Source organism: Nannospalax galili, unplaced genomic scaffold (assembly GCF_000622305.1).
Source record: "Nannospalax galili isolate Female #2095 unplaced genomic scaffold, S.galili_v1.0 scaffold525, whole genome shotgun sequence".
NCBI classification, from domain to species: Eukaryota; Metazoa; Chordata; class Mammalia; order Rodentia; family Spalacidae; genus Nannospalax; species Nannospalax galili.
Window position 1 is genome coordinate 2,391,022 of NW_008353937.1, and position 16,274 is coordinate 2,407,295.

The window sequence follows — 16,274 nt, forward strand, 5'->3', positions numbered from 1 at the left end:
TTAGGTGGAAATATTTAGTTATTTACTGTTCAGTGTGGCTTTTCACTAAGCTTTTCATGGTGCCTTCTGTGAAGGGTGCTTTTCTATCCATTATTTGCTGGCAGTTAAGAAATTATAAAGGAGGTTTTGAATGTTGTAACTGCTTCTTTTCTGTGGATTGTGCAGTTTACTTTTCCTTTCTGTTAACAATTTTTTAATATAGTGAGAAACAGCATTCACTGATAAATGCTTCAAGATTAAGCCGACCTTGCATTGCTGAGATAAGACATGGTTATGATGGGTGATGTATTTTATACACTATCGAATTAGATTCATTAACACTTTGTTAGGGACTTTTATAGTTAAATTTGCAAGAAATATTGGCTTCAAAAATTGTTTCTGAAACCCTCTGATTTCAATATTTGAGTAGAACTGGTTTGATAAAAATTCGTGCTCATTTTTTTCTAGTCTCTGTGTGTGTGTGTGTGTGTGTGTGTGTGTGTGTCCCCTTGTCCCTGTCCCTGCCAAGGTGTGCGTTTGGAGGTTGAAGGACAATTTGTGGGAGTTGGTCCTTGCCTTGCAGCATGTGGGGTTTGGGGATCCAGCTCAGGTTGTCAGGCGTGGTGGCAAGTGCCTTTATCCACTGAGTCATCTCACTGGGCCTCTCCATCCTTTTCTGAAGATGGTTCTATGTGATTGGCATTTTCTCTACTGCTCGCGTTTGATAGAATTAGCTGACCATCTGGGTATCAGGTTCTCTTAGATGCTTTTCATCTGCATTCTGACTTTGACATGAACTTCATTTGGATTTCTGCTTCTGCTTGGTTCTTGCTGGGAATGCATGCTCACTGGACATAAATCGTTGAGTGTGTTGGTGCACAATTGTTCACACTCTTTCTTCTGCTCTTTGAATGTTTGTAGGCTCTCCATTGAGACTCACTTTTCTTCTTGACATTGGAATTTTCTTTCTCCCGTTTTCCTTGATTAACCGGAATGTCACCTTTCTTGATATTTTGGGGCCTGGAGAGATAGTCTAGTGGTTAAGAGCACTGACTATTCTTGCAGATGACCCTGGTTCACACATGTGCATTTACATGCATACAGGCAAAGCACTCATACATATAAAAATAAATAGAAAAAGAAGGGAGTGGCAGTTTAGTTTACTCTGGGTTGTTTTTAGAGGTGTGCCAGTTCTTTATTTAAGAGCTGTCTTCTCCTTCCCTCCTCATTAATCTGTTGTCCCTTTCCAGTCATCTCTTACCGTGTCACTGCACATCTCCATACTTAGCAATGGCACAGCGGGGCACTGCTTATTTCATGTGTCTGGGCTTTTTTCTCTGCTAACTTGAGCATCTGAGGGCAGCAGTATGTTTCTGTGTCAATTGCTGTGGCCCACAGTAGACAGTCCCTCAGGTGAATTGTATGTGGGTGACCAGATGCTCATCTGAGCGGTTTTCCCGCTTGGAAAGGAAGTTGGCTGAACAGCCAGATTGCTCTGTGTTCAGGTCTTGGGTATGTGGCCTACTACAATTCCCCTAACTGCACAGAGCCTTGATGTGGTGGTCAGTTCTAATCGTCAGCTTCAACAGTCTAGAATAACCTGGGAAGTGAGTCTGACCTGGGAAGAAAGTCTCAAGGAGGGATTATCTAGATGAGGCTGGCTTGTGGGCCTGTCGGGGGAGGGGGGATTGTTTTGGTTGCATTAAGTGAGATAGGAAGATCCCACCCATTGTGGGCAGCATCATTTCCAGAGGATTCTGAACTAAGACCAGAGAGGTGGGCTGAGCACAAGCATGATGCATTCATTCAGTGCTTTCTGCTCTGGACTCTGGATGGAACCAGCTGTGCCAAGTTCCCGTGATCTTGACTTCCCCACAGTGGCGGACAGCAACCTGGAACTGTGAGCCAAATAGACCTTTCTCCCTGAAGTTGCTTTTGCCAGGGTGTTTTATCACAACAAGAAAGGAATCCTGGACACCTGTGCAATAACACCTTCTGTTTTACAGGCATGATACACAGATCACTTAGTTTAGCGTTTTCCACATGCAGGGGCTCAGTACAGGGCAGCCATCTAAAGACTTCTCATTTTAGCTTGAAACAGCAGCTGGACTATGCTTAAGAAATAAATATTTGTTCTGTTTTTAGTTCCTGGCTCATTACCACTTTCTGCAGTACTCTTCTGTCTGGGTGGGGACCAAGTAGTGCTCTGAACGTCTCCAGGCAGGACAGTGCTATGCTTCCTACTACTCAGACTGAACAAAAGCGTGAACACCCTGTGCCTTTTGCCTGTCAGCCTGCTTTATGGTTTTATTAAAATATTCTAGTTCTACCAGGCTGAGGCAGCTTTTTATTTCTTTTAATCATTAGGAGGCAAGGCAGTAATACTCAATTTCACAAAACCTTTTCTGTGCTTGATTTTCATAACTCAGATATTTCCCACAATTATATCTCTGTCTTTGGTTCTCTACAGAGTAAAGAAACAGCCAATTCCAGGAAAATAGAAACACAGGCTATTTCTTCTGTGTCCCCTGGAGCTTGACAGTTATCTCTGTACACTTTTTCTCCATCCCTGGGTGATTTCTCCTACAGCTCTCTCTGTAGGTGGTTTTTAAGTTTATTTTAAAAAGCAAAAAATCCAGTGTGATGTTCGTTAGTGCTTCAGGATCCTGGCTTCTCAGGGCCACGTGAAAGTGTACATACTTCCTTGGACACCATGCCTGTGATGGGAGCTTGCCTGCTGGGTTGGACACCGTGCCTGTAATGGGAGCTTGCCTGCTGGGTGGTGGCTTGGCTAACTTGATCATGTCCAGTTTTATCTTACATCCTTGCACTCAACATTAACCAAGGCCACATGTCAGCTAGAGAGAATTTACAGAAGGCATGTTGGATGTGTGGCAGCAGGTCTCACCTGCTCATCATGGGTGTGAGTCCCAGAACCTGTCAGATATGTTCACAAGAAACCAGCAGCTCTCTGGAGGTAGTGGGGCTGATGGGGCTGGGAAGAGAGCTCAGGGTTTCAGTGAGGCCAAAATATGACCCTTGAATGTTAGAACAGCTGTCTCACCAAGCACTTCATAAGGAAAGAAGGGGTCTGGGCTGACCTCTGTGGTGTGGAGGAGGTGTGTTTATGTGGGTAGAAGGTCACGAAGGTATTTCTGCCAGTACAGGCACATGGGCATGCAGATAGTGTGAAGGAACAGTGAGCTGACGTGGGACTGAGCGCTTGAGTAGGCATTGCTCCAAGGAAGATACTCAATAGGTTGATAAGCACAGGAGAAGGGCCATCACGCAAAGACAGCATAAGCCACAGTGAGATGCCACTTCACCCCAGTAGGATGGCTATTAACACAAAAGTGGAAAATGAATATCAGTGAGAGAAACCAGAGCATTGTGGATGTGGGCTAAGTGAAATAAGCCAGTTACAGAAGAGATTACCCAGGGCTCCTAGAATAGCCAAGCACATAGAGACAGAACGCAAGAAGGGGGCGGGGGCGGGGCAGGGCAGGGGTGCACAGGACTGGGGAGGTGGTGTGCGGCTCCTAGGTGACCCTTTCTATGACACCGGGCCCATGGGAGCAGTTTCCTTCATCTTAAAAAGCTCCATAGCTGTAGCTGCCTCACTGCAGAGAAGTAGGTCAGCAGAAGCAGACACAGCAGGCCGAATGCGCCTCACTGGGTGACTGGGAGCCAAGCTGGGGCAGGAGGGGCAGGCCGATACCTCCCCCGGTCTCTTGGAAACTGGCTTTCCTTTGTGCCATCCAGTGCCTAACTCACACACAGAACCCAACTTCTGCTCTCATTCCTGCCTGGGGAGAGTGCTTTGAAGAAGCTGAGCAGTGCCGGATGTGGTGGGAGGTGCATCCGTTTTTCTTTGCCATCGAATGGACATGTCCTGGGGATGTTACTGGGCCCGCATCTCATTGTTCACCTCCTTGGACCTCCTGGGCACTGTCCGGTTATGTCCTGGCCTGCTACTTGTGCTTTTGGTGTTAGGCCTGGGAAACAGAAGATTTACCCCTATGCTTTCCTCTAAGACTTCTGTCTACATTGAAATTTTTAGCTACTTAAAACAAAATTATGTGTTTATCTGTATGTGGGTATATGCACGTGAGTATAGATGCACACAGAATCCAGAAGAGGGCATCAGATCCCCTGGCTGGAATTACAGGTGGCTGCAAGCTGCGACCTGGGCGAGTGGAAACAAACACAGGTCCTCTGCAGGAGCAGTGAGCGCTCTTAAGTGCCGATGATCCGCCTCTCCAGCTTCTGTCCACAGAGTTTGAATGAGAAGGGCTGTGTAGTAAATATTTCAGACTTGGACAACCACATGGAGTTTCTGCTGTGGAGCCTTGTTTCTGTTTTGTTTTGACTTACCACCTTTAAAAATTGTGAAAACAGTTCTTAGCTCCCAGTCCTACAGAATCGGGTGGTGGCTAGATTTGGCCCTTGGGCCACTGTTGCCGACACCAGTGTGAGGACACTGCTCTGGAAGTTTCCATGTTTTAGTCAGGAGCTAGCTGGGCTGGGATTTCTGGTTGCCATGGCTACTCTCTGTGCCACACAGGCTCTGGATCCCTGCAGAGTAGCTTTGTCCTGGGAGTGGAGGTGGCTGGGGGTGCCAGCTTTTCCATAATGCATGTGTCCTCACTCCCCGGGGCTTCCCCAGGGGCACAGGTGGGCTTGTCTGTAGCCTCCTGAGGTGCTTCCAGGCTGATGTCGGGGATATTTGGGGCTTACAGTCTTGTCCTCCAGTCTCGGGTAGATGTGGTACATATGGGTTTTGCCTGGGACTCTCTCAGAATTCCTGCCTCTTACACTGTAGCCAGTCATCAGCCTGTGCTATTGTGGGTGCTGTGCACCAGGGTGCTTTCTTCAGACCCAGCATCACTGGACCTCCAAGGCGATGATGGTGTGGAGCCCTGCCTAACCATACCTGAGAATGGAGTTCTGCCTGTCGGCATCTTGTCTGTGTGCCTATTATCTCCCCAGCGCCCTTGGTCTGGGCCACTGTCCCCCAGCACACTAAGATTTCTCTTTACAGGAAAGGAGGGTTGGAGATGGCCTGAGTAGGCTAGGGCTGCAGTTTCACTGCCTCACTGCCTCTGTGTGGTGGCTGATGGCCTCCTCCAAGCCTGCGCCATCAAGAGAAGCTGGGTCTGCTCTGTAAGAGCCTAGGGGCGTGGAGAGTGTGTTTCCTCATTCCAGCCCTGCTCGGCTTTGGCAGTGTCGACTACCTTTGCAGTGATGCCTCCCTACCCATCTGGGTGGTGACTGTTGCCTCTCCATCCTGTGCCCTGCTGCTGACTGGGACACCACACCTGTCCCTCCCCACTGGCCCTCTGCTGCACTTCCTGTGACCTACTGAGGGGGGCTTTCACTCACTGTCACTTGGGGGTAGAGCTTACCTATCACTTCCTCCCTGGAGCCAGCTCTTCCCCATGGCCACTGCCTTACTGAGGTTCATTCAGTGTGGTTTTCTCTATCAAATTCTGTATCTAAACAGAATGCACTTAGAATCCCTTCCACGTGCATGTACAGGCTGAGGACTGGGCGGACTTTGGGTGCCACAGGAACTTTGGGTAACACCAGGAGCTGGGTCTGAGCCAGGGTGAGAGTAGTTTGATCCCCTCACATGGGAGGGCCAAGACTCTTCCGCCTGCCTCCTGGAGTGGTGCCCACAGGTACTCTTGGGGTACTAACTCGTTGCTTATTACAACTTTTTAGACTCTCGAAGCTATCTTGAACTTCAAGTACTCTGGAGGCCCAGGCCAGGTGGACGGATATTACAGGAACCTGGCTCTGGGACTGCACGTGGAAGTGGAGCCCTCCGTATTTTTCACTCGAGTTAGCACGCTCCCTGCAACCAGGTAAGCGGACACGGTGTCCCTGAGTTTGTCATTTCTATCCTCTGTACCTAAGAGCCAGCACCTTGCCAGAAGGCATGGATCTACAGGGCAGCATGTGGAACGGGCTGTCCTGGAGGTGGTGTGGAATGGGCTGGCCGGAATGCTGTGCTGGCAGTCCCTGTGGGTGACCCCCCATGCAGGTATTTTTTCTGTGCATGTTGGATGTCCCTGAGGAGCCCCACCTTGCTCTCTGTGTTGCTCCTGTGTCTTCTGAGATGAAGGCCGTGCTTGCGGGCCCACTGTCCAGCATCACAAGGATCTTCCAGCGTGGTACAGTGTCAGGTCGTTTTGCACAGGGCTTGTGCCCCACACAGTGCCTCTCTATGCTACTGACTCCTCCAGGCCTGACCTTCCTCCTGGGAAAGGGACAGGGTTTGTCAACTTCAGAGCTGTGCAGTGAGCAAAGCTGTTGGCTTGCTCTCACACACAAGGTGACAATTCTCATCCTACTCTTAGGCTGTGGAGACATGAGTCCAGGGCTGTGCGGGAGCCCTGGGTATAGCCCCAGCTCACTGGAGACCCCGGCAGCTCAGAGCGCTGCCCAGACATGTACAGCCTCTGGGGGTGAGGCCAATCTCCACTGACTTCTACCAGTTTCCCAGGCCCAGCCTGGCACATTGGCAGTGATGGCGGGCCTTGTGTAAATGGCAGTCAAGAATGAGATTTGCCCCTCTGCCTTTGGAAATCACAGGCAGTGCTCCAGCCTGTGCTCCCTCTTATTCCCTACTGTGAAACAGAGGTGTCATGTCCATCATAACATTGACATAAAAGTCCATTTAAAATGCTGTAGCCCGCTTTCCTCACAGCCGTCAGAGAATGTCTTCAGCAAGGATTGACGGCTCACAGGACCTTCTGGCATCCAGCTCTTTCAAAGTTGTCACTAATCAAGTGTCTTCTGTTTTGAGTTTGGGCAAAGCATACTTGCCCTGGGACAGATTCAGCTGGTTTGCTGACTGACAAAGCTGTCAGGGTGTACCAGGCCCGTCCTCACTTCACATCTGTTTTATCCTGTCTCCCTCCTCTCCTTAGCCATACTTCTTGGAAGAGCCACAGGTTGTTGCTGAACTCTCCTCTCTCCCCTGTTGGTATCCGGCTCCCACCCCACAACCCTTGCATTTCTAAATGACAGTCACTTTCAGCCGAAGCAGATTTGGAGGAGTTGGCCTTCGCTGAAGTGCTGCTGCGGTCCCGCGCCCAGCCTGTGGTCTTCACGGGCTCTCTTTTGGCCCGTGTGTCTGTGTCTCAAGGTCTTGAGTTTGTGAGTTCACTTCTCCTCTTCCTTTTTCCTCATCCCTAAATCTAACGGATCACCACATCCTGGAGGGCGGAGACTGCTTTCTCTAGTTCCCTCAAGAAAGCACACTCCAGGCTCCAGGGAGCACTGCTCTTTAGAAATATGTTGGGGATCACAAAGAAAGAGGCTACCCTATTCCAAGTAGAGCATCTCAGCAAGGTGAAACTTTACTTCCAACCAGAACGGTCCATGACTCACCAAAGAAATATGAAGCAGACACTCGGGGTAAGAAAGAGTAAGTTTTTATCCTGACTCCTAACTCCCGAGTACTGTGTCTTTTCCCTGTTGGTTGGGGCCTGACTTCACAGTCTTTCCTGGTTGGCTACTTTAAAAGAACCCAAAGGAAATGAAGGGGAAGGGGCAGAAGGTTAACCAAAGAGGGGGAGCTCAGTTTCCGCAGGCCGTCAGGGTCTGGGAACGCATCAGGACTTTTTCTTAACCCAAAGTTTTACAGAGTGTGTTGGAGATGAAAAGATTAGAATTCCTTGTCCTAAACCGAAAGTTGTACAGGGTGGGGAGGGGGCAATGAGCACGTTTGAATTCTTTGTCATAAAGAAAAGTTTCACAGTGGTTAAAAGAAAAGGCCAACTACTACACTGTTTACTGTTTCCTCTTCTGTGCTGTGCGTCAAGCCAGCAAGCACGGCCAGGGCCTCGTGAGGCCTCTCTGGGGAGAGAGGTGGACAGAGGAAGAACTTGCTTTTCAGCAGCCTGATGGGAACACAAAATTAACATGAAACGGAAACATGAAGCTTCAGGTGGGAGCAATGAGCTGACAGAACAGTAAATACGTGAATGAAGATCACCTCTCCTTCATTTACTCCTCCCGGAAGAACCAACAGCCATCTGTAGCGTGTAACATAAAAGAGAAACAGAGTCTCGCAAGCAGTGGGGCATTTGTATGTAAAGCCCCCAGCGTTAGAGATTCTAGAGCAACAGCCGAAGTTGTGGATAATGCTCCGGAAGATGTAAAGTGGGATATTTGGGCTTAATTCAACCAAAGAAAAGTACTATCAAAAAGGCAGGAGAAATGAGCAGGGCCACGTGGTTGGAAAGCAAACAGGTCCCACAGACTCACACGTGCTGTGTGCAGAGCTGCCCTGCGTGCAGGCACACACACAGCACAGTGAGATGGTCAGACTGTGTAAGGTAGTAAGATGTCGGTCAAATGTTTCTTACAAGAAACTTGTGCCAAATGTGCATACTGTACGTAAACACCAATATTTAGCAGGTCGGTGTGGGCATATTAAAATTAAACAAGTGAATGTTTATAATGATAAGAAGAGTCAAGTCATCAACTGCACCCAGCAGAAGAAAGGCAGGAGAAACGAGCAGGCCATGTGGTTCAGAAGCAAGCAGGCCCCACAGACTCACACCTCACTGAATAAAAATACTTAAAAACATAATTTCAAAATAAAACCGACACACTAAAGGGAGAAGCGGGTAACCACACGTCATCGCCGGTTACTTCTGCCTTGTTCCCTGAGTATTTGATAATACAATGAGACAAAAACGAAACAAAAGCCCACAGGAAAACCTAGGTATTTCCATTAACCAACTCCACTAATTCTATTTAAAGGAGAGTAATGCTTCTATTAGAAGAAATGAACGATTTAAAGTCAGTGACATGGCTTCTGCATTAAAGAGCAGAACAGACCCGCAGCACTCAGAAGGAAGAATGCATCCCTTAATACAGCAGAACTTGAGAAGAATTTATGGAGTGAAATGAAAAGCTGTAATAAATAATAGTAAAATCAGTAAAATTAATTATAGCAGAGGCAATGCGAAAGAAAAGGGAACACAAATTGCCTGTGGGGGGAGGAACCAAAGAGGGGCGTGGCTGTGGCTTCTGTGTGTCTTGTACACCAGAAACAATGAGCGGATGCGGTGGAAAGTCATGTGGATCAATGTCTTGAAGGAGCGAAGATGAACGAGCACTAAAACTGACTCCAGAAGAAGTTGAGCACACGATTGGACACGTGTTAAAGAGCTTGAGTTTTCCATCGGAAACCCCCATGAAGATGTTCTTAGGCCCAGAACACTTCACCAGGGAACTATTTCAAACTTTTAAGAAGGAAAGCCCTTTCAGAAAGGCAGGGAGAAATTCCTCCTGACCCCAACTCACCTGCTGTTACCCTCCAGAGCAACATATCACAGACCAGCCTCATGTTCAAATGTTAAATATGCAAACAAAATACAAGTCAATTTCAGCCATGTATCAAGGCCGTGATAGAGAATTAACAGTTTAAGTATAACTTACATATATTTTTTTAACCATGGGGAAAAAATCAGTCATCGGAATTTGCTATATTAGCAAAACAAAAGAGAAAAACCATGTGAGTTGAGGAAGAGCATCCTTGAACACAGTCCAACCCATGCTTAGCTAGGAACACTCTACAAACTAGGGTTTAAAAACTCCTCAGCTAGGGAATAACGATAGGATGGGTTTCATGGGGGTGGGGAATGGGAGGTAACAGCAGAAGAGGAGTGAGAGGAGGCTTAACGAACTTTAAAAGTCTTTTGCAAGAGCCACATGGAAACTTGCTGTGGAAGATTCTTTGAATATACACATATGCAGTATGAAAAGAGTTTAAATGGAGTTACTCTTTAACAGAGGTGGGGTGGCCCTAACAGACACCGCTGGTTAGCTAATGGAAGGCCCAGTGCGGGAATGGACTCCCTCAAACAATCCTGGCTGTTGCCACTGTACTTGGTTCCCACCAGAACTTGATCCTGAAACCCTGTTTCTGAAGATACTACATACCTGAGTCGCAGAACAAACAAGGAGGAATCAAGCCAGCAGTGACCTTGCAGCTTCATCTCTCCTGACTAGTTTTACCAAACTAGAAGGTGCTCTGCATGTTACTGACAGAGAAGAACAATCACAGCCTTACCCAGCTATGAATCCTGTGAGCTACAGTAACAACTGGCTCGGCAAAATATGCCCACTGGTGCAATAGTGGCATGAATGTCATAGGACTAACCCACTACCTTCTAACTGGATTTAAAGCCTGCTTCACAAAAGATGGAGTCCATACCTCATACTGTTATCAGGGCCAAGAACCTGTAGCTGGACAGGTCACAGGCCATGGGGAAGACCCTCCCGCCATCATTCTGTTAAATAGGCATAATAGTAAACTGACTCCTAATGACTTAGTGTTACACTCCTGGGTTAGTGCATCTGCCAGCTTTTACCGACAAGGCTCTTCTTGCAGCAGATGGCAGTAAGTAACACAGAGACGTACCACTGGTCATTGTGCAGAGCATAAGAGACTCCAGAATGCTCAACTCTAAATGGGACATCTGTATCACACCTTCTCCTCACAGGGTTCTGGGATCACTGCACAAGTGGGGAGTGGAGATATTGCAAGAGCCAGAGCTGGCAGGTGGATACAAGGAAACTGTAGTCTGGACACCACAGGGTAGGTGCACATATGTGCCCACAACACTTAGGACAACATACATAACACCTGTGCAAACCCGAGACAGACAGGGGCCCAGCATGGATGGGGAGGTAGGCAGGAAGCCCCAGTCCTGGCTGAGGCAGTACTAGCAATTGATAGATGCTGGGAGAGGGAGAGAAAGAGGGAGGGAGAGAGAGGGAGAGGGAGAGCCAATTTCCCTTATTGCTGTGATGCGTAGTAGGTTGACCATATTTGAAGTGATAGACCCATACCCCAGAGCATTTAGGAAACACAGATTAGACTCATAGGCCTTAAAAAAAGAAAAAAAATAATGGAGGACACGGAGTTGGAGGGGGATGTAAGATGGGGGAGAGCAGGAGGGAGGGAGCCTGAATATGATCAAAATCCATTGTATGAAATTCTCAGATTAATAAAAATTTTTAAAAAGAAACGCTTCTGATCAGCTAGAATAAGGCCTGCACAGAGAGCTCAGTTACTCACATCGCAGGGGAGTCAGAGCACTCGCTCCAAGACCACAGGTTGAGCGAGTGTGTCTGCTGCGAGCACCCTCTTCATTATTCTTCTGACAGTCTCACACAAAGTAATAAGGCTTTAAAAAAAAGGACTTAAAGGCCTTCATACTGGAAACAGAGATATAAAGTATTATCATCCATGTGTCTGCCTTTGCGTGGTACACACAGTTATGTATAAAAAATAGCCTTAAAATCCTGGAATACTAAAGAAATGTTTAGAATTAATCACTCAGCTCAGCAGACAGCAAGATGTCACTCACTGTTTAAAAATCAACTGCGTTCCAGGGTATTATCAACTAAAATTTTGAAAATAATGTTTCTGTGAAGTGAAAACCCATAACAGAGTGGATCAGGTTGTAAAATTGGGGTCTTTGTCTAGACAGTGTTAAAACATGAGTAAGAGACTTAATAGACTTAAACCATAGAAGGGTGCGGAGCTCACCTACCAGAAGAGCTGCTGGTGGGGACTCTAGTTTCCCTGATACTGACTAAATTCAGCATAATCCCATTCATAACCCCATCACTATTTTTATTAAACTGGAAACTGGCAAGTTGTTTTTATAATTATCTTGACATGGACTAGAACCAAAGCAGGCAAATTACTTCCCTAGAAGGAGAATGTGTATGGGTATGTGTTTTTTAATACCGCCTAAAGCTATACTAACCACAGTCTAGCACTGGCACAAAGGTGGCCAGAAGGCTCAATGCATCACCGTGGGACGTTCAGAAATAGACCTGATCATGTGTCTTCCTTGACTTTTAGCAGAAGGCAAAGTCTGTTTTATGGAGAGTTAGAGGGTCTTTCATTTCTCCTCAAGGAAAAGAGCAAAGCAGCTTTCACTTTGGGGCAAGGATTTTTTTTGATGGGCTCAGAACTTGCTCACCATAAAGCAAAAAGCTAATAAAGAATTTCACCCAAATTCAAAACTCATGTTTGGGCTGGAGAGATGGCTCAGTGGGTAAAATTACTTGCTGTGTAAGCCAGACGACTTGAGTTCCATCCTCACAATCCACATAGAAACTTGGAAGCTATGGTATGCAACTGTAATCCCAGCACTCCTGTGCTGAGATGAGAAGTGGGTGCAGGAGAATCATCTGGAAGCTCACAGGCCAGCGAGCCAGGAATGCAGTGACAGCAGATGAGACCTTGCCTCAACAAGGCAGAAGGCAAGAAACAGCTGCTGGGGTTGTCCTGCCTGCTGGGGCATGCAGGTGCCTGAGTGTGCTCTCTCTCTCTCTCTCTCGCTCTCGCTCTCTCTCTCTCTCTCTCTCCCTCCCTCTCCCCCTCTCCCTCTCCCTCCCCCTCCCCCTCCCTCCCTCCCCCTTTCATTAAATAAATAAATGAATATAAAAATAAAACACAAAATCTTATCTTACCAAGAGACATGTCAAGCCCCAAGTGTGCTGGGGGCAGTACTCCAGTGCCACGTGGGCACCTGCATAGTGATCCACGCCATCAGTTTTCAGGGGAACACAAGTCTACAGCGAGATACCTGTGGAATGAGTGCGTGGATGTGCCCATTGGAATGGCTGAAATGAGAAAGTTCTGCAGCACTGAAGGTTGGTGAGGATGGAACAAACAGGCTGGAGCCTGTGGGCATTTGAATTGCCTGGGCAGTTCCTTGTGATTTTTAAACACATACATCCCCAGCAAGCTAGCAATTCTATTTCTAGATGTTTATTCTGGAGAAGTAAAAAATAAAAATTGATATTCCCAAAAAGTGACTTGTGCAAGAATTTTCATAACAGGTTTATTTCAATAACTGCAGTGTGGTAACCTCTCTGAGTGTCCATCGCCAGAGCACGTGAACTGTCCTTGGTGCAACTTGCAGCCGTACATGGGGACACTGCTGAGAAATAAACCAAGCTTCTGGAACGTGGCACCCATCAAGGCCTTATCTGTACACAGAAGTCTACACAGTGTCTTATTCCCTCCAGAACAATGACATCCCCATCTGCGGTCAGATGGATGGTTGAGGTGGGCTGGGAAGGGACTGGGGCTACCTGCTACTTTGGTTTTCCCAGGGAAGTTCTCAGTTCTTAGCAGACCAGGAAGGTTGGTCATCTCAGAGGAAGAGACATTTTCTGCCTCGATTTAGTGTCTAGGTAGGGTGTGGGTTCCAGGGTGCGGACTCTGGAGGAACTCACCGGTCTGCCCTGCACATCTGTGTCTTTCATTGAACATAAATTATACCTTGACTTAAAAAAATTTTAAGGCTCAGGTGTAAAACTATATACGCACAGGAAGAGAGCAGGCATCACAGGAGATGAGGTGTCTTATCCATTCTCCAAGAGCGAGGAGTGTTCACCACTGGGCCAGCCCATGGCGGGCCTGGGAAGGCGTGTGGCATTTCTGACTTACAGGCTTTGAACCCTGAAGAATTTGGGACCAAGCTGAAGTTGTATTTGCTTTAGTGGCAGAATTAACTTGTATTTGGGGCACTCGGCATTTGTGGTTTGTTGAAGTAGCGTGCCACAGGGCAGCGTGGGTTCATGTCTTCCCTCTTGCTCACGGGTGAACATGGCTCTGCTAGAATCCCGCCACGTGATTTTTAAACTCAAGCCTTTCTCTACACACTTGCATGACTGATGAGTTTTCCAAGGCTCACATAGCTTACTGGTGACAGTGGACTCTAGATATCCTCGCTTCGAGGCCTCTGTGGTGTCAGAGCCATCTTGGAGGCTCCGGCTGATTTCAGTGCAAACAAAACCCAAATATGTCAAAAGTTCACGCTGCTGCTGGCATAGCAGAGTTGTTAGTTCTGTTGTAAAACCCAGATGCAAAGCTTGTGGGCTGGCTGCTCCTGGGATGGCCTGGGTGATGGCCTTTCTTGTTAATATTGAAGTTTCTGCAGCGTTTCTTATTGGTAATGTGCATGTGTGTGTGTGCGCGTGCATGCGTGCGTGTGTGCGTGTGTGTGTGTGTGTGTTGCTGCATATGTGTGGCATATCTCATGCATATGCGCAGCTACCAGTGCCTGTGTGTGTTTGCAGATGCTAGAGGAGGGCATCAGATGCCCTGCCCTCTCTCTCTCTACCTCACTCTCTTGAGACAGGGTCTCTCACTGAACTTGGAGCTAGGCTGGTGCTGAGCAAGCTCCAGAGATCCTCCTGTGCCCCCACCCCCACACCAAGGTTCCAGGTAAGGAAGGCCATGCTCAGAATGTGGGTTCTGGGGATCCAAGCTCAGATTCCCAGCCATCCCCACCACCTCTCCTATTCGTGATTTTGAAGTGGTGGTCTTCTGGAAGGGAGAGGGGAAGGAGAAATACTCCTGTTTTAGGGCCTCCTGTGTTCCAGGGAGTGTCTGGATGTGTTGTGCTCAGCATCTTGTTTCTGCTCTGGGGAGCCCTTGAAGGTGGGCATCACTCCCTGGAACGACGTACAATGGCTCCCCTGTGTGCTGCATATTTGGATATGGAGGGCTTGGGCTGCCACTGGGCATTGTGGCACCAGACTGAGGCTTTGGGCTATACTTGTCTGAGCTGGGTTTCCAGAGACCTGGGCTGTGATTTCTTCTATGCACACAACCTTTATGAGAGGGTGTAACTTTGGAGAGCTCTGTTTGTCCTGTCTTACCCACCTTCAGCTGCCCAGTCCCTCACCCAGGGCTCATCTCTGTTCTGTCCACCTCATCAGGGCGAGAGGAGAATCAAGTCAACTCAAAACCAAAACCATTTCTCTAAATGACATAGGAGAGATGTGAGATGGAAATTCTCTCTCTCTCTCTCTCTCTCTCTCTCTCTCTCTCTCTCTCTCAGGTCTCAGCTGACTTTTATTTGGAAGACCCATTACCTCTAAGATTCACATTTTGCACAGGGCTGCCTGGTAATGTCTCAGGGACTAGACTGAAATGGATTAGGCCACACTGTCCGTGTCTGAAGGCTGCACTCCCCTCTCTCCTGAGGAGCAATTTGTCTCTAAACTGTTACAATAAATGATTCAATCTTAGACATTTCTACTTTGAGCCATGTGGAAAATACACTCCTTAGAGGAGGGCATGAGGTGTAATAGGTGCTGCATTATGAATAGAAACCATTCCTCCTGAGATGCCACTGCATGTCCTGTCATTAGAGCAGCTCCACTTCCCCTATGGGGGAGGGGTATCTCAACTCTCCCAAAGGGTTCACATGCCCACAGATTTATTACAGCTATTTGAAGAGAGACTTTTATCATAGAATTTCTTTTCCAAAATTGCTGCATTTCCTATTAAGATCTATCTTAAATAAGAATTAAGACTTTAAGCATCATTTTTCTTCTGTCTGCAAAGGAAGATAGCATTGATCTTGTAGGCCATATAATTGCATGTTTAGTGGGACCACAGCAGACAGAAATTATCAAGGGAGAAATGGGGAAATGGGGACACTTTAAATGGGGAGGGTGGGGAGGAGGGTTAGACAGGGAGAGAAGGAGGAGACACAAACAGTGCCTAGCTAGCATAAATACCATAATGGATTGAATTAGTCCAAACACCTACTGAAAAGTTACACACACATCCCTACATGAGTCCATGAGTATAGCTGAAGGCTACATAACAAGAAACAGTGCCGGACAGGAGAAACCTTCCTTTGAGTTGTTGGCCAGAGTGGTTCAAGAGACTCCCCAAGTTACACAGACTATTGCCACAGTCCTTGATGGCCTCCCAGAACTTGATGGTAAGACTCTACTGCTGAAGACAGGACATACTTTGGACACAGAATTTGGAGCACTGGAGCTGGAGCTGAGCTGGAAGCCTCCTCCCTCTGAAGGTGAGCTCTTATAGCTTTGGAGAGCACTATGCAAGCTAAGGGAGAACATCAATGAATGGCCCAACCCCAGATTCCAGGCCTAAAAACCACAACAGTGACAAGCACAGGAAAGGACATTGGTGCAGTAGAGGCACTTTTATCCTGGGGGTAATCAACAGCTACCTAGTTGAATCTAAAGCCCACTCAGTGGGAGGAAACTCATGTGTGGTACTATAAACATAGCCAAATACACATGGCTTGAGAGGTCATAGTTCTTAGAGAAGTCCTCAAGGCTGTCACATGCCTACACAAATGTAACTTCTTATTATGTGTTAAATAAGGATTTACAGAAAAGTATGTCAGTCACCACTCATCAAAGAAGCTTCTTTTGCAACAGATGGAGACTATTGCAAAGTTCCAAAACTGATCACA

The 16,274-nt window shown here is 47.4% G+C and overlaps 1 protein-coding gene across 4 annotated transcripts in view; it reads left to right on the top strand.

Annotated features, from left to right (window-relative positions):
* Positions 1-16,274, top strand: part of Trappc9 (trafficking protein particle complex 9) — a 551,206-nt gene that overhangs the window by 339,076 nt on the left and 195,856 nt on the right. For all 4 annotated transcript variants that reach the window (XM_029555013.1, XM_008851069.2, XM_008851072.2 and 1 more), the window contains one exon: positions 5,704-5,846. In XM_029555013.1, the coding sequence (XP_029410873.1) occupies positions 5,704-5,846 (143 nt within the window). The remainder of the gene's footprint in view (positions 1-5,703; positions 5,847-16,274) is intronic.